This window comes from Ochotona princeps, chromosome 16 (assembly GCF_030435755.1).
Source record: "Ochotona princeps isolate mOchPri1 chromosome 16, mOchPri1.hap1, whole genome shotgun sequence".
Classification (NCBI taxonomy): domain Eukaryota; kingdom Metazoa; phylum Chordata; class Mammalia; order Lagomorpha; family Ochotonidae; genus Ochotona; species Ochotona princeps.
The window spans coordinates 57,763,416-57,788,409 of NC_080847.1; the positions used below are offsets into that span (position 1 = coordinate 57,763,416).

General features: G+C 50.1%; 2 protein-coding genes across 2 annotated transcripts in view; both read left to right on the forward strand.

Annotated features, from left to right (window-relative positions):
* The window catches only part of LOC131482177 (ret finger protein-like 4A), a 167,743-nt gene that overhangs the window by 61,043 nt on the left and 81,706 nt on the right, over positions 1–24,994 (forward strand). The gene's annotated exons all lie outside the window — the stretch shown is intronic.
* LOC118757701 (zinc finger protein 416-like) lies at positions 7,437–8,896 on the forward strand. Its single transcript, XM_036492721.2, has one exon. The coding sequence runs from the start codon at positions 7,437–7,439 to the stop codon at positions 8,760–8,762; it is 1,326 nt and encodes a 441-aa protein (XP_036348614.2). The 3' UTR covers positions 8,763–8,896.

A 24,994-nucleotide genomic window follows, 5' to 3' on the forward strand; every position in this document is an offset into this window, starting at 1 on the left:
TAAAAATGTCTCCCTACCCCCTTTTTTGTAAAGATTAATTTTTAGGTAAAAAGCAGTTTTATAGAGAGCAGAGAGACTTTTTTATTTTTAAAGATTTTATTATTATTGGAAAGCCGGATATACAGAGAGGAGGAGAGACAGAGAGGAAGATCTTCCATCCGATGTTTCACTCCCCAAGTGAGCCGCAACGGGCCGGTATGCGCCAATCCGATGTCGGGAACCAGGAACCTCTTCCAGGTCTCCCACGCGGGTGCAGGGTCCCAAAGCTTTGGGCCGTCCTCGACTGCTTTCCCAGGCCACAAGCAGGGAGCTGGATGGGAAGTGGAGCTGCCGGGATTAGAACCAGCGCCCATATGGGATCCCGGGGCTTTCAAGGCGAGGATTTTAGCCGCTAGGCCATGCCGCCGGGCCTGAGCAGAGAGACTTTTTAAAAAAGATTTATTTATTTTTATTGAAAAATCAGATTTATGGAGAGAAGGAGAGACAGAGAAAGATCTTCCATCTGCTGGTTCATTGCATAAGTGGCCACAGTGGCCAGAGTTAGGAACCAAGAGCTGCTTCTGAGTCTCCCACGTGGCTGCAGGGTCCCAAGGCTTTGGCCTGTTCTCGGCTGCTTTCCCAAGCCACAAGCAGGGACTTGAAGAGAAGCGGAGCAGCTGGGATATGAACTGGCACACAAATGGGATCCTGGTACATGCAAGGCAAAGGCTTTAACCACTAAGCTACTGTGTCGGACCCTAGACAGAGCTTTTTAAAAATATTTATTTATTTATTGGGAAGGCAGATTTACAGAGAGAAGGAGAGATAAAGAGCTGCTGTCCTCTGGTTCACTCCCTAAATGGCCACAATGGCTAAAGCCAGGGCTGTCTGAAGGCAGGAGCCTGGAGTCTCCTCCAGGGCCATTCCCACGTATGTGAATACTGCCACCCAAGGCTTTGGGCCATTCTCCACTGCTTTCCCAGGCCATTAAGGAACTGGATTGGGGCCCAGCGGCTAAAGTCCTCGCCTTGAAAGCCCCGGGATCCCATATGGGCGCTGGTTCTAATCCCGGCAGCTCCACTTCCCATCCAGCTCCCTGCTTGTGGCCTGGGAAAGCAGTCGAGGACGGCCCAATGCACTGGGATCCTGCACCCGCGTGGGAGACCCGGAAGAGGTTCCAGGTTCCCGGCTTCGGATCGGCGCGCATCGGCCCGTTACGGCTTACTTGGGGAGTGAAACATTGGATGGAAGATCTTCCTCTCTGTCTCTCCTCCTCTGTGTATATCTGGCTGTAATAAAATGAATAAATCTTAAAAAAAAAAAAAAGAACTGGATTGGAAGTGGAACAGCTGGGACTTGAACTGGCACGCCCATGGGATGCTGATTCCTCATGGCTTAGCCTACTACACTGCTGCGCTGGTCCCTCTTTAAAGTCCATTGACATCCTAGTTCTCTGAGAGTGTCTTTGTCCTTCTTGGGCTTGCTGTCCCTCAGATCCTCACACGCCATGGAGTTGTAGCTCACGTCCCTGCGTCTGCTCCATCAGCAGCTGTAAATTGTTTACTCCAGGAAACTGTCTTGAACAGATGCCTTTTGAGTTGATGTGCTGCTTTTGGCTACTTTAACAGAAATATCTGAGAGAACTTCTTAGAAAAGGTTAATTCATTTTTAAAAAACAGATGGCTTGGCAGCATCCCACACGGAGGTGCGGGCATTCAGTTCCCACAAGCTCCCGACTGGGGTCCTGCCACCTACAGCAAAGACTCAGATCAGGTTCCCGGCTCAGCTGCCGTGCAAGCCCTGACAGAAGCTGCAGATCTTGGGGAGCGGATCCGTGATGGGAACCCCTTCGATCCCAACGTGGGGGGATTACGGAGAGACTTAGTCCCAGCATCCAGCCGCCGCTTTCCTCCTCGGCGACTCAGGGTCCATGAGGAGCTCGCGCGGGCTACAAGGACAGCCCGGAGCCCGTCCTGGGCCTGTCCTCGAGCCCGTCCTGGGCTCTGTGGGCAGGAGGAGCTGCGATGAGCGCTGAGGGCGCAGGTAGAGATTCCAGCGTCTCCGCAGGGTTGTCCTGTCCAACTGCCCTGCCAGCTGGCGCCCGCACCCTCTTAGCGCTCTCCGTCAGACACAGCCCCAAGCAGGGGCTACGTCCGCGCCCCGCTCTCCTCTCTGAGGTGGGATCTCGGCCGGCGAGTCCAGGAGGACTGGTCAGCCCGGATCTGCCCGCGACCCCTACTCCCTCGTCTTCGCAGCGCGCCCCAGTAGCCTCTTTGTTCTCGGGGTGGCCCTTACTGGAGCGACCAGCGGATGGGAACGGCGAGAACTACAATACCCACAATGCATTGCATTAAGAGGCGTGGAAGCCCGTGAGAGGACGCTCCGGATTGGACGAGTCGGGGGTGTTTCTTCTTGTTGTCCTTGTGTCAGGGCGGGACTTCCGGAGTCGTTCCCGGGACCGTCATCTTGTAGGCTCCCTAGGGCTGTCCACTCTGTCAGGAGTTGAGTCACGGTCAGGTACACATATCGTGCCCGCTGCCCAGCGGGCGGATGAGCGGTGATGGCTGTGTCTGGGTCCCGGCCCTGGGCACCCGTTTCTCCTGGACCCCTTCGTCCACGTAGTCCTACAGCTGCGGCCTCGCTGAGGGCTCCAGCGCAGGTAAATCAGTGGGGCTCTGCAGACCCTGACTGGACTCGATCCTAAAGTGCCTGCTGAAGTGCGCGGAGCAGGAGAGTGGGCGGCAGGGGGCTTCTGTCCATGCCCTTGGGATGGTTGGGCTGGCTGCCTTCACGCCCAGAGTGGCCAAGCGAGAGGTTTGGCTTCTCAGGGCACTGAGAGCGCAATGAAGGACGGTGACAGTGCGATCGCAGGGTCCGACGTAGGGGTCTCAGGGTTTTCCTTAAGCTGCCGAGAGAGCAGTCTGGGAGGGGAGGAGAATGCTGAGGCCCAGGCGGAGTGCCTGTACAAGGTTGCACAGAGGGACGGCAGGAGGACTGAGGAACGCAGGGCAGTCACGCAGAGGTGACCTGATATGCAGGCGAGTCAGAAGGTCTGAGCATAGGGAGCCCACGTGGTGGCCTGACTCTGCAACCTGCCTTCTGACAGGTCCCTGTGACTGCAGACGCCCAGGAGCACGTCACACAGGTGAGTGGAGGAGGTTCATGGCCTCACCCTCTGACTCTGGGATAGCGCTCTGGGCGTCCGGCCCTCTCCCAGTCCTCAGGCCTAAAGATTCCGCAGCAACACCCAGGCGCTGAGTCACACATGGGGAGCACGTGGACTGGTTCCTGTTGCTAGAAACCAGGGCAGTGAGTGAGCAACAGAAGGTTGTTTCAACCCAGGTACCAACTGCTTGCAGGGGAGGTTGATCTGGCATACGGAGGTACAGACATCCTTCCTTGTGCGTGTTGAAAGCTGGGGTTCACGAGTCAGACCTGGGGTGACCCTCAGGTGCTCGGTGTGTCTTCGGGAGCGAGGGAAGCAGTGGGATTTTTGAAGCAAAGGTAGGAGGTGATCAGACCCAGATCTGACCAGACTCCCCGTGACTGCAGAATGGGAAAGAGTGTGAGGGACGGGCTAGGAGGGAGGAGGAGGCTACTGCGCTGGTTGGGTGAGTGGCCCTGGGTGTGGTAGACATGCTAGAAGGATCAGATGCTAGACTGATTTCAAACATTGAGGGCCAAGAAAAAAGTCGGATTCAGCGATGAAAGCAAGGTATTTGGGTTTAGCACCTGGCAAAATGGAACCTCCCGTAACTGAGATAAGTGTGATAATGGGGTTGTTATTACAAGTTGATATTACAAGTTTAGTTTGGGGCATCTTTACCATCTGAAATGCTTTACAAAAATTGGTTTAGTATAGATTGGATATAAGACCACAGAGGACTTCAAAGATGGGGATCTATTTAACATGGAGACATCCAGAGACCTTAGGGTGGCCAATACTTGTCTTGGGGTCCAGTTTGGGTCACAATTAGGAAAAGCCCCTTGCGCAAGCAGCTCATACTATTGGTGGCATAGGAAAGAGGAGGGGGAGTTGGTACTCAGTCTTCCTCTTCGGTAGTTGGGTTGTCATGGTGGGAATCACAAAGTAGAAGCCATGGGGACCACGGAAAAGATCTGGCAAGTGACCAGAGGTCTGAGGGCTGAGTGGCATGAGTTCAGTGTGTGGAGCTGGGAGCGACAGAGACACCAAATCGTGACTAGTCCTTCTTTGGCATGCTTTAGAGTCCTCGGGACTTGGAAACTTTGGTGTATCTGGGGAGGATGACCCCCAGAGCATGGCTTTTGATGAGGGCTAGGTGGAGGGACAGCCGTGAGCAGGAAGGAAGTCTGGGGCATGACCCAAGCAAAAGAGAGCCGTGGCCGTCTGAGATATGCAGGTTGTTCGGGTGACTGAAGTTGGGTCACGAGATGCAGAGGCTGGTGTGGTTGGTATATGCTCCGAGTGTCTGTGATCTTGTGCCAAAATGTGATCCCAGTGTGGGGTGCTCAGAGGGTGGGGGCCTAACGCGTTGTTTAGAGGTAAGCCTTGGGGAAGTGGTTAGGAGTAGATAAAGTCCTTAGGGCAGAACTCCATGACTGAGTCCCGGTGACTGTGAGAAGAGGGAGACCATGTACACCCCTTTCTTGGCCTCTCCTCCCCACTTCCTTCCCCTGTCTCTTGCTACGTGACACTCTTTGTCATCTCAGGACTGTCAGCAAGAGGGTTATCATACAGTGAGCCCCCTGGGCACTACCCCTCTAGAACTCTAAGCCAAAGTAATCCTCTCTCTGATGTAAACCAGCCTGTCTCTGATGTTTTATTACAGAAACAGAAGTTAGAGTAGCACCAGAGGCTGTCAGAGTAGGCTGTGGGCTGCCTCTCACGGTGGGGACCATCGGAGGTGTGGGTGATGAGTCTTGTCTCCGCTTCCAAGTACTCACTGGATGTCGTGTTCTGAGTAACGTGGAGAAAGCAGGGCAATGCCGAAGTGCAGGCAGGGGAGTGGAAGTGCCTGTGTCGTGAAGCCATGCGATGGGGCGCAAAGGACAAAATCCCCTGGGAGAAGCAATGCGCACCAAAGGCCCCATGGCTGTGGATGTGAACCCACGTTTGGTTGTGTCCAGAGGGCACCATCTTGGGAATCCCCAGAAAATGGCCTATGAAATGAGGATCCAGCTCTACTTGCTGGACCCACAAGTTAAACAGTGTCTCCCAGCCCAGGTGCCTGGTGGTGCTGTGGGATGATGCCGAGAACAAGAGGAGTGGGAGAAGGGAGCGAGCATCCCAGGGTCTCTCCTCAGATAGGGCGGAGGGAGGAGGACGGGCAGGGGCATGGCCGTGGGCTCCCAGGAGGAAGTCTAATCATGGAAAAGTCTGTCCCCATCGTGGCAGGACTGTGTGACCTTTGAGGACGTGGCCATTTGCTTCTCCCGGGAAGAGTGGAGGCTCCTCAGTGGGACTCAGCGGTTGCTGTACCGTGACGTGATGCTGGAGAGCTTTGCACTGGTGACCTCGCTGGGTAAGGCCCTACAACCACCCCCATTGTCTGACCGATCCCTGCTCATCCACTGTTGCCCCAGACGTGGCTTTTCCCTTCCTGGAACCCAGCCATGGACTCCACCAACTTCCCCACTGCCTTTGCACGTGTGCTGTGGTGTCAGGAGTGAGCGCTTTGCACAGTGCTGAGCAGTAGACCCCTGGAGCAGCTCTCACACCTGCTTCCCCTGAGCCTGCAGGGAAGGAGCTGCTGGCCCAGTGCGTCCACTCCACCTAATGGTTGACATTTAAAAGCTTACTGGCTCTTCAGGTTGCTGTGTCCAGATCCGTGGTGTGAAGAAGTTCTGTGTCCTTCTAGTTGGCATTTCCTGGCAGCTGCTTCTGTCAGCTGTCACAGCCCTTTTCTTGATGACTGACTGTGAGACGTGGACCTTGGGGTGTGCTGGCTGGAGCCCCCATTGGCAGTCCCTGTAGTGGTTGCTTTCCTGTGGTCTCCGGTATGCTGACTCGCTCTGAGCTAGCACTGGTTCCTGATCTGCACTGTGTCTCATTAGGGCATGCTTCTCATACATCCTGTGTGGTGTGCGCTGAGGCACAAGGGAAGCTCTGGCTACTTCCCAGCGTGCACATGGAAGCATGGTCTCAGAGGGTGCCTGCCTTCGTCAGTCACCTAGGAGGCCATGCCGTCATGCCCGTTTCCTGGTCAGACCAGCAACCTGCCCTGTGTCCACTAGAGTTTCTGTGGATGCTGTGAACTCCTCTTGTTCTACCGTCAAGTCATCGGACATCATCTTTGCAGAATGACTGTTCCGTGTGTAGCTTCTGACCTTGTGCCGCTCCCATCTCCTGTCCTCTGCTTCTGACCGACTCCCCGACATTACCTGTCCTCTGTGCCTCAGCACTGACCCAGGTGCGACCTTTCATTGTGTATTGCAACTGGAAGCTGCTACTCAGTTCTGGTTAGATTTTCCTATTCCTTGACACAGCAGCCTTCAGCACAGTGTCCACGTGTCAGCAGCTCACAAGGTGTAGCTGAAGGCTACTGACAAAGCAGTGAGTTGTAGACCCCGCCTCTTCCTGCACGCTTTCTTCCTTGTGTCCTTTGCTTCCTCTCAGTTTTTGATCTTTAGGGTCCCAAGAACTGTCTCTTCCTTTATCTGCTTCTAGTTCTGTCATCTTCACAACAATGTCGTGGACTCGTTCTTTGACGTGTGTGGCAGGGCCTCTTCTGCCTGTTTTGAAATGCACCTGTGACATTCCAGCTTATGGAGGTGACTGCTTGCTAACATACACACTAACAGAAGAATTTGTTGTTTAAATGGCAAATGAACACCGTGCCTCACAGGACAACATTAGGAAGAGAAACAAGAAAGATCCCGTAGCATAGTTTACAGGAAAGGCAGGGTATGGTAAGCAGTTTAGGATTGGATGGTTTGAATAATTCTAGGAAGTTTTAGGGCAAAGGCAGCGGTTGGCTGTGGATGTCTGTGACTCTGGGGTGATTAGGGCAGAAGTTTCTCACTCAACATGGACAACAGGAATACAGACTATGAAATGGTGAGTTTGCATTTGAGTATTGTGTTCTCAGCTAAGCCCTTTCATAGTTCTTAATTGTCCAAATGTGAGAGCAATATTTTTAAGTTGTAAAACATATTTACAGAAAATATCAAATATTTGAGAAAGACGTTTCGTCTGAGTCAGCATGCATCTCATCACCAGTTCTCTGCTTTTAGTTTGTGGACATGGAGTGGATGATGAGAAGAGGGCTTTCGGAGAAGGAGGGTCACAGATCAGGACTCCGGAGATGGCTCCAGCCAGCCAGGATGCTCACCCCTGGGAACTGTGTGTCCCAGTCGTCAGAGACAGTTTGCACCTCACTGAGCTGCCTGTGTGGACAGCGTGCTTGACCAGTGCATGTGCAAACCTTGCTTGGCACCAGAAGCGTCACAGTGCAGAGCAACCCTGGAGCAGCGACATGCAGAGGGCGTCACTGGAGGAGAACTGCCTGTTCCACGCACCTGGGAAGCCTTCTGCCCAGGAGGAGGTGGGAAAGGACTTCCCAGGCACGCTGAGTCTGTTCCAGCCCCCGGATACTCCCAGCTGTGAGAAGCCAAACATAGTCACTGGGGACAGGGAGTCCTTTCACACTGGAACAAGCCTTTGCAAGTGGGGTGAATATAAGAAAGCTAGCCACAAACATGCTCTTTTTCACCACCCAAGAGTCTATGCTGGAAAAAGGCTTTATGAATCTCCAAAATGTGGAAAACCCTACCGTTGCAAGTACTCACCGAGTCAGCTCCAGAAGGTCCCCATCGGAGAAAGGCCTTATGAATGCAGTGAATGTGGAAAATCTTTTAGCCAAACATCTCACTTGAATGACCATCAGAGAATCCACACTGGAGAGAGGCCTTATGAGTGTGGCCAGTGTGGGAAGTCATTTAGCCAAAGAGCTACTCTCATTAAACATCACAGAGTCCACACTGGAGAGAGGCCTTACGAGTGTGGCCAGTGCGGGAAATCCTTTAGCCAAAGTTCCAATCTCATTGAGCACTGTAGAGTCCACACCGGTGAAAGACCTTATGAGTGTGACGAATGTGGGAAAGCCTTTGGTTCCAAATCCACTCTTGTTCGGCACCAAAGGATTCATACAGGGGAAAAGCCTTACGAATGTGCTGAATGTGGAAAATTGTTTACACAAAGTCACAGTCTGCTTGAACACCGGCTAATTCACACTGGAGCAAGGCCTTATGAGTGTGGCCAATGTGGGAAGTCCTTTAGTCTCAAATATGGCCTCCTCCAGCACCAGCTGATTCACAGTGGAGCTACGCCTTTTGAGTGTGACCACTGTGGGAAATCATTTAGCCAAAGAGCCACCCTCAATAAGCACTACAAAGTTCACACTGCAGAAAGGCCTTATGAGTGTGAGGAATGCGGGAAAGCTTTCATGTTCAAGTCCAAACTCGTTCGACACCACAGAACTCACACGGGAGAAAGGCCTTTTGAGTGCAGTGAATGTGGGAAATTTTTTAGGCAAAGCTATACTCTTGTGGAGCACCAGAAAATTCACACCGGATTAAGGCCTTATGAATGTGGGCAGTGTGGGAAATCCTTTATTCAAAAGTCTGGCCTTGTCCAACACCAGGTAGTTCACACTGGAGAAAGGCCTTACGAGTGTGGCCGATGTGGGAAGTCCTTTACCCAACATTCTGGCCTCATTCTCCACCGAAAATCTCACAGCATGGAGAGGCCATGTGAAAGCAAGAGGGGTAAAGTCTTGAGTCCCAAAGCTAACATCGTCTAGCTCCTAAAAATTCATATTTGAAAAAGGCTTAGACACGCAGCATATGTGCCATTTGTGTTATTATTTTTGTGGCACAAATAGCTTTTCTGATATAGCCATCGGTTTGAAGTTGAACTCCACACTTCCAAACAGCCGGAGGGTACAGTTCTGCATTGGTTCTAAGCATGAGGTGATGCATTTAAGAGTGGCTCCGCTTCCTCTAAACTGCCCAGAGAGCCTGCCAGAATAACCACTTCCGGTCTTCTCTGAGGGTCGCTGTCTGCCCTCTGTCACCTGGTGCAGTGTGCCAGGGCTGCCTGGCACTCACCTACTTCACTGGGAGGGAGCGCGAGCCTTTGGAAGCGACTTCCTTTCCAATGGCATAAAGCCTACAGCTAACCCAGTGTTTCTGAGGACTCCGTCCTCATTCTGCTAGCGCCATCAGATTACTTTATTCATGAAGATTATTGGTTTTACTTGCTTAAAGTTGACTTTTTTTTTTCCAGCCTTCTAGCCACTGCTAACTACCAACTCCACACCTCCAGTTTTTGCCCTAATAAATTCTTTATTGTTGGATCCATCTGAGATCTTGGGTCTTTATTTTGCAGTTTTGCAGGGGTTAAGGGGATAAATTAGGCCCTGAATGAAGAATTTTTATGGCTTTCCCTTTTAAATTAGTACATAAGGAGTTCTAATTTTTTGCCTAGTTTGCTTTGTTCCCCAGAACTTCTCAGGAAGCGCTGCAAAGCTTTGCATTTCTAGTTTTGGCTTCATGCTTCCATGTTCGGGGACATCAGAGTTATCTCTGGTGGAGCCAGTTAAGACGAACTCCACCAAGTCTAGCTACAGCAGCTAGCGTACCCATTTCTCAGACTACCACTTAGTACTCAGTAGTGTAGAAGAGTCACCCTCAGGCCCGGCCCAGTGGCCAGAGGCTAAATCCTCACCTTGCCGCAGCAGGATCCCATGTGGGGCCAGTTTGTGTCCCTGTTGCTCCACTTCCCTTTCGCCTCCGTGCTTGTGGCCTGGGAAAGCAGTAGGAGATGGCCCAAAGCCTTGGGACCCTGCACCCGTGTGGGAGATCTGAAAGAAGCTCCTGGCTTCAGATCAGCTCAGGTGTTGCAGTCTCTTGGGGAGTGAACCAGCAGATGGAAGATCTTTCTTTATCTCCTTCTTTCTACAAATCTGCATTTCCAATAAAAATAAATAAATCTTTTTTTTCTTTATTTTTGACAATCTTTACATAGTTAATTAGGGCACAAAGGTTCAAGGGCTACAGGAAAGTGGGTAGACTATTATTTCCACATTTTTTTTTTCCTGTGTACTCCCAGTCTCCCACCCATCCCAGGTCCCGGATGTGGGGCATGCTCCGAGAGTCTTGCTCAAGTGGTTTTGATAGTTCAACAGTTACGAATTGCTGCCAGTCTCACCACTCCAAGCATGATGAGGTCATTGGAGACTCCACTGATTGACACAGCCCATCTTAGAGTCTCCGTTTGCCCAGTCTTTCACTGTCAACATATGGCTGGGGTAGTTGACTGATTTGTTCTGTCCTCTGTCTTTTCATGGTTAGGGGTCTGAGTCCGGCAGTTCGATTGGGAAGCTCCCCAAAGAAACTGTCTGAGTTGTTCCCAGACCTGATTCTTGTGTATACTTGCGAGCACAGGGCTCGGTACAGTCCATCGCCCTGATGAGCTGGTGGTTGCAGTTGCTGGGTTGGTTCTGTTTCCATGGGAACCAATGGGTGTTGTAGTCCAGCCTGATTCTGCCCAGCACACACTCGGCCCTCACACAAACCAGTGGGAGCTGCAGCCTAGTTGGAGCGACCCACAATAACCTCCACTAGGCCCGCCCCCTGCCCTGGTTCCCGTGCTTGCCAGTCATTGCAGCAGACTAGTCCAGTCTGTCCCACATCCCATTCAGCTCTCATACATGTCAATGGGCATTGAAGCCTAGTTCAACCCAACCAGCTCCACTATCCAGCCCACACACATGCTGGTGGGTGCCCTTCTGTCTAGCCACTGCTGCCTCTGTCCTGGTTTTCATGCTTTCCAGTGGGAGTGGTAACCGAAGAGGGAGGAACCCAGTATTTCTCTTCTAGGCCACTCCCACCCCAGATTATGCACTCTCCAGGTGGTTCTGGAATTTAATTTGACAGATTTAGCCTCCAGTGCCAGTATCTGCCAGCTGATGCTGTGGCAAAGCCCAACCAACCCCCACCCACTCTAATTTTTCTTGCACCAGTCTGAACAGTCAGCCCAACCTGACTTTTTCCCGATCTTGTTCACATGAGGCCCACAGGTGTTGTAGCCCTGCCTGGCCTGGTCTGCCCCATCCCAACTCCCACTCTCCAGTGGGAGTGGCTGTCCAGCAGGGGAGCCCACATTCCCCCTACCGGCTTTGCCTCCTCCCTGCCTTGTTCTCACGTGTGCTAATTGGGCTCTGCGGCCACATCTGGTATGGCTCATCTCACCTTGGCATTCCTTAATGTGCACTGGTTTTTGTCGTGATCCAATCTTGCCTGACCCACACTCTGTTCCGGTGCTCAGAGTCACAGCAGGTGACGTGAACTGGTTCAGCCTGGTCTGCTCCCAACCCAAGAGGCTGGGAAGAGCAGGCATGCACGCTGCCTCGATCCTGGGCTTTCAGCCACAGAGCTGCTGCGGAAGCTGCTGTCCTTTGGTCATTCTCTCAGCCTGGGCCAGGCTGCCTGGGTCCCACAGGACAATAACTAGAATCCCAGGTCTGGCATGTGAATTCTCCCAGACAGCACCAAAGGTTGATTTCCCGGTGGAAAAATGTTACCAACATTCCCCCAGTCACTTCCTGGGGCTGTCTGGACAGCCCACCGCTGTTACCACACAGCTGCTCACTGTTCTAGAATCTTCCCTTTGTTAGCTGAGATTTCACATTCAAGCACAAGACCTGGGATTCTTCCTCAAAAAGTGTTCATTGAGGAGCTGCCAAGTTCAGAGCCAACACTGAGACAGTGAAGCCGGCCGTCTAGAAGTGACCTGAGCTCAAGCTCAGCTTCTGGAGCTGAGGCTGGCCTGCACCTTAAGGTGCAGCTGAGGGAACGGAACACCAAGGTGGGCACGGGAAGCGAAGCTGACGATCTCCAGGAAACACACACCCTGCTAGCACGGGAATTGGAGAACTTCAGTGGGAAGAGTGTTCCTCAAAGGCCAGTTCTGCCTAAGCCAAGTGGAAAAACCCCCAGGAGGTGCAAACAGAAGCCTCCCTGGGGCAGCACCCTGGTGCCCTTCCCACAGACATGAGCTTCCTCGGTGCAATGGTGGGTGACAGGACCCACGAGGCCGAATGGCAGCTGGCTCAGCACAGCACAACAGCCTGCACGAAAAGGGTGAAGTCTTTCTGGAGTCTATAAGAAGTTCATGTGCAAAGATGTTAATTTTGAATTCCCAGAGTTTCAATGATCCACAAAAATCACTAAATATGGTACTATTCACTTTAAAACAAAATCGGCAAAATGTTGTGGAAATCTATTATTAGGAACTCCTTAATTTACCCAGAGACTGATAAGGCACGAATAAACAAGGGAAAGCAACTTGTAACACATGAAAAAGACCGGGCTAACCTGACAGACGGCTTAGGAGCGTTGAGGTGTGGAGGGCGAGAGGGGAAGCCCGAGGACTAAGCCAGGTGACAACCCCAAGTTTTAGCACTACTCGTCCAACTGCCTCATCTCTCAGAGCTTTGCACAGTCACAGCCTTGAAGAGTAAGGCAAACAAACAAACTGCGAGAGAGCTGTCAGAGCACTACAGATGAGTTAGGAGAAAGTCAAGAAAATTCCCTCCACTGTTTGAAGCAGAACACCTGCAGTGCGTGTGCGGTGAGACGAGGAAATGACACCTCAGTGAAAAGATGGTATTCGGGCTAGATTGAAAGTAGATAATGGAGAGAGTGATGGGACGGTCTGTATGAATATGATCAAAGTATAACAAAGCCTGTTTCAGCTAAGCCAGGCAGCTGGTGGCCAAGGAACCAAGAAAATGACAGGAAGAGTGTCAAAGAAGGTATACGGTGACACAGACCAGGTCCTGGGGGCTGCAGAGGGAACACCAAGGATTCTTTCTGTTCTCAGGGAGAGAGAGACAGAGACAGACAGACAAAGTGTCAATGCAGGGTTTTAACCACCGTACTGTCATTTTCTACCTTGTATCCTGATGCACACCGAGATGAGAACTGACTGTAGCAGAAACAAGGGTGCAAGGAGGCCAGTTAGATGAACACTGTGGAAAAGGCAACAGGATGCGGGGGCAGAGCAGCACTCAGCACCGCAAGCTGTCCGCACTCCCCCTGTCGCCTTTCCTTCTCACCCACCAAACGTTCCTGGGTCAGACCCCACCTCTCTGTCCACATCGTGAGTACGGTTATTTCTCTGGAATCTGAGGAGTCGTAGGTCAAGAAATGTGGGAGGGTTCTCGGTATGGGAACATCTGGCCCAGTGAGAGCTGCCTATTTGCCCTATTTACCCAAACCTCACTGTTTGCTGATCCCTTCCCCAAGAGAGATTGTCAGTTTCAACAGAACACAGTCAAGTCAGGCCCTACCGGTTACATTCCGACTCTCTGGAGAGCCTTAATAACCACTAGCAGTTATTTCTGGTAATTGGTAGAGGATACAAAAGTTTTTCCGTTGTCCTCAGATCCCCGAGCAAGAATTATCACCATTGCAATGGGTTGACAGGTTAATCACAGCTCTAGGGGAAATCAAGGTTAGCAAAGTCTAGATGATCCCCTCTGGGTCCTGCTGCCTTGCCACCACTCAGCCTCTGGCATCTGGGCCATCGTCCTGATACAAGGTGACATTTTTTAGGGGACTCCATCTCCACCCTGAAGACAGAGGCTCTGATGAAAGAGGCAGTGAATCAGGGACACCTGGAAGCATTCCAGTGCTTGATGGAGATGCCCACGTGGTGCTGACACGAGCTCCAGGGCAGGGAAGCCTGCTGCAGTGTGGCCCAGGCATGTCACAGTGGTCACGGGGGCTCCGAGACCAGGGTCCCTGCATAGGGACTGTGATGGGCATGGCGGTCCCCAAGTTTTGTTGTGTTTGAGTTGCATAGGAAGGACTTAAGGGAACCTGCCAGCAGGAAGGGGCAGGGCCTTGTGGTCAGTCCATGAACTTGGGGGACATCTCCAGTGCCCAGCTGCCTGAGGTTGTTTAGGAGAAGGCTTAGCAGTGACTGGAATCCCGAGAGAGCAGCCCCGGTGGCGTGCGGATGTGGTTGGACATTTGGAAAGAGAGCAGGCGTGAGGTCGGTACTTGGGGAGGTGGCTATGGGTCCTTGGGAGAGAGGCCGTGGTTTTCTTGGCCCCCATCCCGACAGGACAGTGTCACCTTTGAGGATGTGGCCGCACGCGTATCCCGGGAGGAGTGGGGCTCCGGGCGAAGCTCAGACGCCTGTATGCACGCTTATCCCGGGAGTGATAAGTGCCGGTGCCCTGGGCTGGGCTTGCCATTCTGCGTTTCCCCAGAGACTTTTGTCGTCATGTCCAGGCTGTGGGCCCTGCTCACTTTCTCTGTTCTCTGGGTGTCGTTGTCGAGGAGGGCACCTCCACACCTGCCGCCCCAAGGTCTCATAGGGAAAGATTCTCTATCATTCTCCTGGTGAGCCTAACAGGTCCTGTTCCCGAGTATCCGTCCAGATTCGCATCTCTGTGTGACAGGTTTCACATCCTAATCTGGCTGACAATCCTCCGTGTTATCTGTGCTGCTCACTGGCAGGGGACTACTTACATGCATAGGAACTCCAAGCAGGGGCCTTTATCTGAATATCTTTTTGTAACATTGTGTTTCTGTGGCCTTCCATGTGATAAGTTGCTCAGTGTTGGCGACTTTCTGTCCCCCAGGAGGCACATGGGCTGCAAGTGGAAACAGAGCTGGGATCAAATGCAGCCATGCTAATACGCACCACAGATATTCCAAGTGACATCTTAACAGCTGCCCCAGATGCTCACCTGACAACTCACCATTTAATTGCATTCTCCCTGAACTGCCTGGATTAACCCTTGTCAGTGCTCAGGGGGAGGCTGAGAAGAGTCCTTTGAGCATCGCTGGCTCTGCAAGGCGGTCAGAGTGGGCCTGACTCTGCTGGCCATTGTAGCATCAGCCTGTGCGAGCCAGTGTTTCAACTCCAATGGCAGCACGTCACTGTAGCACTTAGTTTCCAGTTTGTTTAAGGCCTTGCTAGCTTGTTCTTGCTCTGCTTGTGGCCCTTGGCTTTCTTGAGAATTTCCAGCCTTCAAATGCCACTTGCTTCTCTCTGCTAACCTTCTCTGTTCTCCAGAATGGCCCACACATGTGTAGGGCATTGTACACATATCCTTAAACCGTGTTTGAATATCAGACACCAGGTACTCATTTGTAGTTTCTGTTCCTGGAACAGAGCTTCTGTGTATCACTCCACATCTAGAACTGGTGTGGATTCTCAAGGAAGTAGGGAGGCACTCTGCCTATCCTTCCTGCACCACACCACTCATTTTTATCCTTTTTAAATGTTTATTTTATTTCTTTGCAAGGGAAAGTTAGTTTGAGAGAGAAGTCTTCCATCAGTTGGTTCACCCCCCAAATGGCTGCAATGACCAGGGCTAGGCCAGGCTTTCAAGGCCAGGAACTAAAATCTCCATCTGGTCTCCCACGGGTAAGAGGCCCAACCATCTGGACATATTCCCAGTACCGATCCCCAGGACATGAACTGGCTCTCACGGGTGGGATATCTGGTGCTTACTTAACCTGCTGTGCCACAGGGCGTGCCCCCTCTCTGCTAATTGCTTTTTTAAAAAATTTTAAATGATACTTACGTAGTTGATCAGGATGGGAAGGATCTAGGGTCAGGGAGGAGTGGGTGTGATCATTGTTTCCAAACTTTCTATTTCTTCTTCCCATTCTTGCCACATCACTTTTTATGTCTTTCATCTTGTGAGCTTTGGATCCAATCACTGCAAAGCAGCCCCATCCTCCACCTGAACCAACTGAGTCTGAAAAGAAGTCCACGTATGCATTCTTTGGTATATCAGACACACGCATGTGTATGATGTGCCTGCCCCTTACTCCCCGTGTGCATGTGAGAAATTACCTAGTGACAGTTCATTGAGAAATAATAACAAACTAGCTCAGCCTTAATGGAACCATGATACCAGGCTTCAGCAGAACATAGGCTTGATAGATGCAAAAAGCCCCAAAGGTGAGTTAACTGACCAGTTTGCTTCACAAACCCTGCACCGCTGGCCATCTGCGTGACTTGCAACAGTGCTGTGATCTGTAGCCTGGATGCTCTCACACCTCAGTTCCTGGAGTTGCACAAGCCTTGCTGTTACCACGATGTATTTTCCAATTCCTCTGCCCTAATCTGCCCAGGAACACTATCACCATTTCAGGCTGATTGTAGCCCCCAACTCGCTCAACCAGTGAGAAACCGGGGAGAGCACCTCTGAGCTGAGTTTCTGAGGGCAATGCCTGCTTCCACCTGCTGCTCACTGCTCTTGACACCAGCCATCAGCGACTGTGTCGATTCATGCTTCCTGCATGGTTCCTCCATCTTTTGCTGGGCGGGTGGTCTCAGTTGGGCTTGTTCCCACAGTATGCCATCAGCATTTCCCTTTTTGCAAGTTGCTGGTGTCATGCAGATAAGGAGGCAGCATCTTCGAAGACTTTTTTCTGAGAGGAAACACCACCAATCAGGGTCCCAATCCAGAACCCTCACCCCAGGATGCTCATCTCTGAGATGAGTCCTTGTCATGGAAGGTACCTGCTTCGCACTCAGTGGAGCACTGAGGGGCACCAAGTGGACAAAGTGTGCATGTATGGGGCACCCAGGAATCAGTACCAGAGAGGACACAGAACCCAGTGGCAAGAGCCAGCAGAGCAGCGGAATGCAGAGCCTGCACTGTGCTGCGGGGCCGTGGATCAGGGAGCGCCTTCACCTGTGGGGAAGGGTAGCCAAACTCTTTCAGCCAGCATGGTCCCCAAAGAGGGCACCGTGTGTGAGGGGCCTTTCGGGTGGACAAGTCGTGCATTAAGGAAAGCTTCTGCCACCGTCAGCACAGTGTCCATGGGGGGACGGCGAGGGCGGGGCAGGGGCTGTGCAAAGCCTTCAAGTACAAGCCGCATGTGTTCAGCCAGACAAGCCACTCTAGAGAAAGGTTGTGTGCACGCCGTGGGAGTGGGAAGGCTTCGGGTTTCATTGTAAACTTGGCCAGCACCAGTGTGTTTGTCCCTGACAGAGGGCTCACGGGGTTCTTGAATGTGGGGAAGTCTCCAGGTGCAAATCCAAGCTTGTTTGGCCCCAGATGCCTCATCCTGGAGCAAGGCTTCATGAATATGCCACATGCGGGGAGCCTTGTGCAACCCTGGATGTATATATTGGATCAAGACCCTGTGGCTGTGACAGATGTCAGCAGAGCAAGGTCCTTGTTCAGCCCTGGGGTTGCCACAGCTCAGAGGCCTCCTGAGTGTAAGCGGTGTGGGAAGTCATTCACATAAACTTCTAGCTGCTTTTCAGAGAAGTAAGGCCCTGTGGGCTCAGTGTACATGGCAAGCATTCTAGCCAAAACCAAAGCCTCGTTCAACACCACAAACCTCACACGAAAGATAAAGGCCTTGTCCTTATGAGAGCAGCCCAATCAGTCAGCAGTTTACTCTGGTTCAGCACTGAAAATGTCACAAACCCAACAACTGTATGACTTTGCTCACACATGCAAGCCACCACGCAAAGATGTAGCTGTATTAAGCACTAGAAATTTCACAGCCTCTTCGAGAACAAGCTGGCTTCACAGAGAAGGGAACGCCAGATCCACAGCCTGAACTTGGAACCATGTCTTTGCACTTTTACAACCACATGAGACCCTGGACCACTGGCTAAAGTGAATCTACATGTTGATTTCTGATTATACTTGCAACCACTTAAACATTTGACTTCACTTACTAGCATAATCCCCCAGGTCATTTTACCTCAAACTGCCCTTGTCCCATTTGTAAGATTTATCTATTTTAACTGGAAAGAGATTTATAGAGAGGAGAAACAGAAAGATCTTGCATCCAGTGGTTCACTCCTCAAATGGCTCAAATAGCCAGAGCTGAGCTGATCTGAAGCCAGAAGCCAGGAGCTTCTTCTGGGTCTCCCACATGGTTGCAAGGTCCCAAGGACTTGGGCCGTCCTCCCTGCTTTCCCAGGCCGCAAGCAGAGAGCTGGATCATAAGTAACCAGGACATGAACCAGCTTCCATATGGGATGGTGATACCACAGGATGGAGGATTAGCTTGTTGAATTACAGTGCTAATTTCTTATTTTACTTAAAGAAATTTATCTATGTGTTTGTTTATTTATTTGAAAGGCAGAGTTGTCAAGAGAGGAGGGAGAGAGATTTAGAGAGAGCTCTTTCATCTGCTAATTTACTCCCTAAATGACTGCTACAGCCAGGCTTGGACCAGTCCATAGCCAGAAGCCAGGAGCTTCTTCTGGCTTCTCCACACAGTTACAGGAACCCAAGCACTTGAAGTCTTATGCTGCTTTCCTAGGCACAGTAGTGAGGAGCTGGATAGGAAGTGGAATAGCCAGGTCTTGAACCAGCTCCCATATGGGATGCCGGTGCTTCAGGTGGTGGTATAGCCTGATATGCCCGACCCCTACTTAGAGAAAATTACAAATTCTTACAGGATCCTAGGGAAACTCACAGGGTGACATCTCATGTTTCTAATCTTCTTTTTTGTTTTTGACTCCGTACCCTCATTCACTTAGTTCCATAGACATTGGCACTTCTGGCTGCTTGGATCACATGTACAGAGATACCATGCGACCTGTTTCTCCGTATTTCAGATTTTGCTTGAACTATTCATCGTTTATTTTCTTCTTACTATTATTTACACAGTTGAGAGGGACACGTGCCCATGTGGGCCTCTGATATCGTGGGGAGGGCCAGGTATAGAGAAAAGTGGATTTTTTGTTTCTGCCTCCCGTGTCCACAGGGGAGGATGGGAAGGGAGCCGCTCCTTCCTGCCCAACTGTAGCAGGTGGGGATGAGGGACGGTCATTGATGATACCTTAGAAACTCCGATGTCAGGAAGAGTGTTCCAAGGCTGTTACTTGCGTGGTTTTGGGAGTGTAGAGGAGCTGTTGCTTTCATTGCACCAGGGTTGAGAAAATTCTTTCCAAGGTGTATTGACTGATGAAAGTCTACCTTAGTGCGACCACAGACCCAGACACGTGCTGCAAAGCCTGGCCAGGAGAACTGTCCAACCTGATCTGCTTTCCATCCTCTGTCAGGGCAGCTGACATCTCCTAACTGAGCTGGCCGCCATGTCCTCCATGTGCATCTGGTATGCTGACCACCACGCAGGCGTCAGCAACTGAGGAGGCCCAGTCCCGATACATGCACTTCAACATCAGACCACATAGCCTGTGTCTTTTCCCTGTACCCAGGGTCTGAGTCCGGTGGTCTACTTGAGGGGTCTTCCAAAAAGCCTCAGCTGGGGTGACCTCAGACTCAACTTGTGCATGCTAGCCAGTGCAGGTCATGTGCGGTCTGTCACCTGCACCAGCCAATGCTCATACCAGTGGATGCTGCTGCCTGGTCACAACATGTTAGTGAAATCTCCTGTTACTGCTTTGTTTAACGCCGTACCGTCTCACCCTCCAAATGTAGCTTCTCCCAAACCAAGGCCCTCCCCATGCAGCGAACTGCAGAATTAATCCGTTATTCATTTTTGTGTGTCATCTCATTCTCAATTATAATATTGCTTCAATACATCTGGGTTCTTTCTTAGCTGTTTTTTCCCCGACATGTCATGTGCAGAAAGAATAATATGGTGAGCACTTTACGTGTGTAAGATATGTATTGATTTAAAATAAAGCAACCTCACTTTTTCACGTTAATTTTTAGTATTTTACAAACTTTCACTTAATCTCGTGTGTGTGTGTGTGTGTGTGTGTGTTTCAGGGTACAATTGAATAGTCTTTTGTAATAAAATCATATTTGGGACATAGAATCTAAGGCTAGCCAAAAACACATCCCAGCCTGTGTTAAGCTTCCTCTTTTTCCACTTCCAACATCTTTTCTTTTAACTGCTTGTTAAATTTAGTTATTTGAGTGAGACAGAGACAAAGCCTTTATCAGCTGGCTCGTTACCCACGGGCCTGCAGCAGCCAGGCTAGGCCAGAGTGCAGCCAGACCCCAGAACCCCGATTCCAGATGTGTAGTAAGAGCCCAAGTACTTGGGCTGCTGTCTTCTGCCTTCCAAGTGCATTTGCGGGAAGCTGTGGGGGTGGGGGCGCAGTGTTGAGTGGTTTGGACTTGAGCAGAGTCCCCAGTTAAGGACATGGTCATGCCAGGGTTCAGCTGAGCCCTCTGCAGCTCAGCACCCGCCCCATCACCTCGTGTGTCAGTTCCACGTGTTACTCTTCAGATGTCTGGGGTTTGTTTTGTCCTCGCTGTCCATGCCTGTTTTTCTCTCTGAACAACTAAACACCACTGGTGCCTTCCAGCAGCCTGCGCATCTTCCCAGCAGAGTTGACTGCAGCTCCCCACGCACACTCTTGTCACTGCACTTAGGGGTGACATGGTCTTCATTTCCCAGGTGGGCCTGAGGTCATGGCAGCCCAAGCCCATCTCTCAGGGATCAGAAGCTCCTGTTGCACAAAGCCCCCGTGTGATCATGCCATTTGCTTCACACCATATCTGGTAAGGGGAACTTCCTTTCAGGAGGAGATTCTAATAGAAATAATGATAGTGTTTGGAAAACAGAGACTACTGTGTATAAATGTAATTCTCATTTTTTTCCCTAGAATTTGAAATACATGCTGCAGAGAACACCGCTGTCCCGGATCTGCGTGACATGTGTCATCTGTGTTTTCTGTCCTAGATTTGTCTGAATTTCAGGGATTAAGGAATAGAAACAATCCGGTGATGGCAGTGTGTTAAAACCTGTGAGATGCCCCACCATCTAATCAGACGTAAAGGTGCTTTGATGTCCCGAGGCCGCATCAACTGCCTTGGATCCAGTGTGGTTTCTAAACTCATCACTCAGGAATAGCTTGGTCTGTTTCCACCAACCAAGACCCCACTGAGGGAGCTACGGGAGAACACTTTCCTGCCGACTTCTGAGGATGTAACAGGTACCCAGGTGAGTTCCTAACTGCACCACCATGACAAGCAATTTAATTTAAAAAATGAATCCATAGAGCATGGATGTAAAATAATTTTATGATTTGCATAGTTACCACAAAGGATTACAGTTCCTCTTCTCTGCTAATCATTCATTCCCATTTTATACTAAGTCAAGAACTGTGGTGTGTAACATTGTGCTAACACGTCTACACTTTATCTTGGCCAAAAGGCCGAAAGCGAGGTGTGATGATGCCGCTAATATTTACCCATGTAATACAAAGACAACAAAATGGGAAAGCAATAAATAGCATTAGCTTAGGACCAACAAAGTGTCCCCTTGAACACGTGGACACTTTATTGCAGAGGCCCAGACTGGGGGCCCAGATGCTACTCCTATCCAATACATGTGTGTTGAGTATCTACTCTGTCTTAACTGGAACCTTGTGTTTAACTAAGCATAATGCAGGAAGCAGTTATCATGTGTTAATACAAATAAAACGTCGGTCAGAGTTGGGAAATACCAACCCAATTAACTGGGTCTTACCTCTCTGCCCTCAAACTATCCACATAATTGAATTTGTTTTGTTCACTTGCCTCTCCTAAAAAAATAACATTCAAATATCTATTTATTTGAAATGTAAAGTGTCAGAGGGTTAGGAAGCTGTACAAAGACAGAGATGCAACAATTAGAGAGAGAGAGAGAGAGAGAGAGAGAGAGAGAGAGAGAGAGAGAGAGAAAGTGTGTTATCTGTTGCTTCTGTCCTGCAAACAGCTGCACCAACAAGGTCTGGGCGGTGATGAAGCCAGGAAGCAGGAGTGTGGGTTTCAGGGGCCCTAGGTCATGGGCCACTGCACGCTGTTTTCCAGGAGCGTCAACAGGAAGCAGGAGTGTGGGTTTCAGGGAGCCTAGGTCATGGGCCATTGCACGCTGTTTCCCAGGAGCGTCAACAGGAAGCAGGAGTGTGGGTTTCAGGGAGCCTAGGTCATGGGCCATTGCACGCTGTTTCCCAGGAGCGTCAACAGGAAGCAGGAGTGTGGGTTTCAGGGGGCCTAGGTCATGGGCCATTGCACGCTGTTTCCCAGGAGCGTCAACAGGAAGCAGGAGTGTGGGTTTCAGGGGGCCTAGGTCATGGGCCATTGCACGCTGTTTCCCAGGAGCGTCAACAGGAAGCAGGAGTGTGGGTTTCAGGGGGCCTAGGTCATGGGCCATTGCACGCTGTTTCCCAGGAGCGTCAACAGGAAGCAGTGCAGGGGCACCTTCGCAGGCAACAGCTTAAGCCGCTGTGACATATGCCAGGCAGTTTGCTGCCATTTATGGTATCCTGTGTATTTTTATTATCTTCACTAGATACTCTTCCTCTTCCATTTTAAAATGTTTGTTTTGAAAAGCTCTCCAGCTCCCTGCTTGTGGCCTGGGAAAGCAGTCGAAGACAGCCCAAAGCCTCGGGACCTGCACCTGCGAGGAAGACCCGGAAGAGCAGCTTAGTAACTATGCGTGGTATGCTTTCACTCAATCCTTTATGCCATGTAGTTCTTTTTTTTTAAAGACACTTTACTTTTATTAGAAAGTCAGATATACAGAGAGGAGGAGAGATAAAGAGGAAGATCTTCTGTCCTTTTTTAAAAAAGATTTATTTATTTTTATTTGGGAAGTCAGATATACAGAGAGGAAGATCTTCTATCCACTAATTCACTTTCCCAAGTGACCGCCATGGCCGGTGCTGTGCCCATCCGAAGCCAGGAGCCAGGAATTTCCTCCAGGTCTCCCATGCGGGTGCAGGGACCCAAGGCTTTGGGCCATCCTCGACTGCTTTCCCATGCCACAGGCAAGGAGCTGGATGGGAAGTGGGGCCGCTGGGATTAGAACCGGTGCCCATATGGGATCCCAGCTCATGCAAGGTGAGGATTTTAGCCGCTAGGCTACCACACTGGGTCCAAGCACGTAGTCCTAATGTATAGGTAGAATCAAATTCAGATTTGACACTTGGGTAGAATTATTCTATTAAATCTGTGTTTACAAAAAGGAGACAATATCATGTTTGACTTTAAAAACTGGGAGTCAATGCAGTCAGGAGGTTTTTGTATTGTCCTGTGAACCCAGCTGTGACATTCCTAATTCTTTGCTTTTGTATTCCATTAAGATGTATTTTTATTTGAAAGGCAGGAAAAGAGATCTTCCATCCTCTGGTTCACACCCCAGAAGGCTGCAACAGCCAGAGCTGAGAGCCAGCCCGAAGTCAGGGGCTTCTTCTGTTCTCCAACACGGGTGCAGGGTTTTGGGCTATCCTCCACTGCCCTCCCAGGCCACAAGCTGGGGCACAACCTGATGCCAGCTGACCCTGCACCAGCCCCTCCTTTGCTTGTCTATCATTCTCCAAATGTGAGGATTTTTAGAAAGTTTTATTTATTTTTAACCTGAAAGTCAGAGCTACAGGAAGGGAGAGGCCAAGAAAGCTCTTCCATCTACAAGATCACTCCCTAAGTGGCCACAGTGGCCAGAGCTGGACTGTCCAAAGCCAGAAGCCAGGAGCTGCCTCCAGATCTCAGTTGCAGGTGAATGGTCCCAAGCATTTGAGCCATCAAAATATTGTGCCTAAAATATAGAATTCCTTTTCTGCTAGGAAACATAAAAATCGACACACATTAAAGCTTATTTCTTTATGTTTTGTTTGTATGTGTATACTTTTTAAAATCTTTGGTTGCCTGTATTTAAAATAAATACACATAAAACGTTTAAACTACTTAATCACCTGCTTTTATAAATTTAAAACATATTTTATTTGAAAATACAATTCTATGTACATAAAGAAGTGGATAAACATATTGTAGTCTATTAGAAAGCATAAGATATTCTGATTTTTTTGGTTTTTGTTTTTCATTTGATAGCATGTCCTGAAAGCACAAGAAGGAGCTTGGCTCGTCGAAGCTGCCCATGTGTCTTGCGGGGCATGTTCTCATTCACTCATCTATTGCTCTTGGTTTGTTTCCAATCACTTCTGCAACCATTAACACTCCACGCATAAAATTCACATGCTAAATATTCATATTAAGTTGAAAATCATTCCATGATCAGATTTTTTTTTGCTGTAATCAGTAACCTACATCTTAATTACGGTATTGGGACTCTTCTGCTTCAAACAGCATCACCCATCAATATCCCTATTTAATGATGAAAGTTTCCACCAACATGAATGTGGGTATTATTGTCCTTATTCAAACAGGAGTTGGGATCCTTGGAAATTCCGTGCTTCTTGGTCTTTACAGCCTCCCTTTGATCAATAAACTCATGTTGAAACCCACAGACTGCATTCTCAGCCACCTGGTGGTAGCCAACAACTTGGTACTTCTTAAAGGAATTCCACACATAATGGCGACTTTTGGGTCACCGTCTTTTCTGGATGACTCTGTATGTAAACTTGTCTTTTATTTACACCGAGTGGCCAGAGGGGTTTCCCTGGCCATAACTTGCTTCTTGAGTGTCTTCCAGGCCGTGAAGCTCAACCCCAACACTCCCAAGTGGTTAGAATTCAACATGAGGTCTTCAAAGCACATTGGTTCTTGCTGCCTGCTCTGTTGGATCTCACATCTGCTGTTAAATATCTTCATTGCTATGAATGTGACTGGTCCGAGGGAGAACAAAAACAGAAGTACGGAGAAATACTATGGGTACTGCAGCTCGCCCATTCCAGATGGGTTTGTCGTCACACTGCATGCAGCCCTGTTCTCTTTCTCTGATGGTGTATGTATGGCCCTCATGGTCTGGGCCAGTGGCTCCATGGTGGTTGTCCTCTACAGGCACAAAAAGCAAGTCCAGTGCCTTCACAGCAACAGCCTCAGCCCCAGGCCTTCCCATGAAGTGAGAGCCATGGGCTCCATCCTCCTCCTCGTGAGCCTCTTCGTGTCTTGTTATTTTCTCTCTTCCATTTTGTCTCTTTTGGTCACCCTGATCATGAACCCAAGGACCTGGCTGTCGGTCATCTGCATGCTAATGACTTCAGCCTTCCCGACATTCAGCCCCCTTCTGCTCCTTGCCAGGGACACCCGTGTGTGTCAGTTCTGTTCTGCCTGCTGGAGCACAAACAATTTTCTAAGTGTGGTCTTTGGACAACCAGTTCCCTCCAGAA

Bases quoted from the DNA above. Each gene is read 5' to 3' on its own strand.
- LOC118757701 (XM_036492721.2), top strand. From the start codon at position 7,437: ATGCAGAGGGCGTCACTGGAGGAGAACTGCCTGTTCCACGCACCTGGG.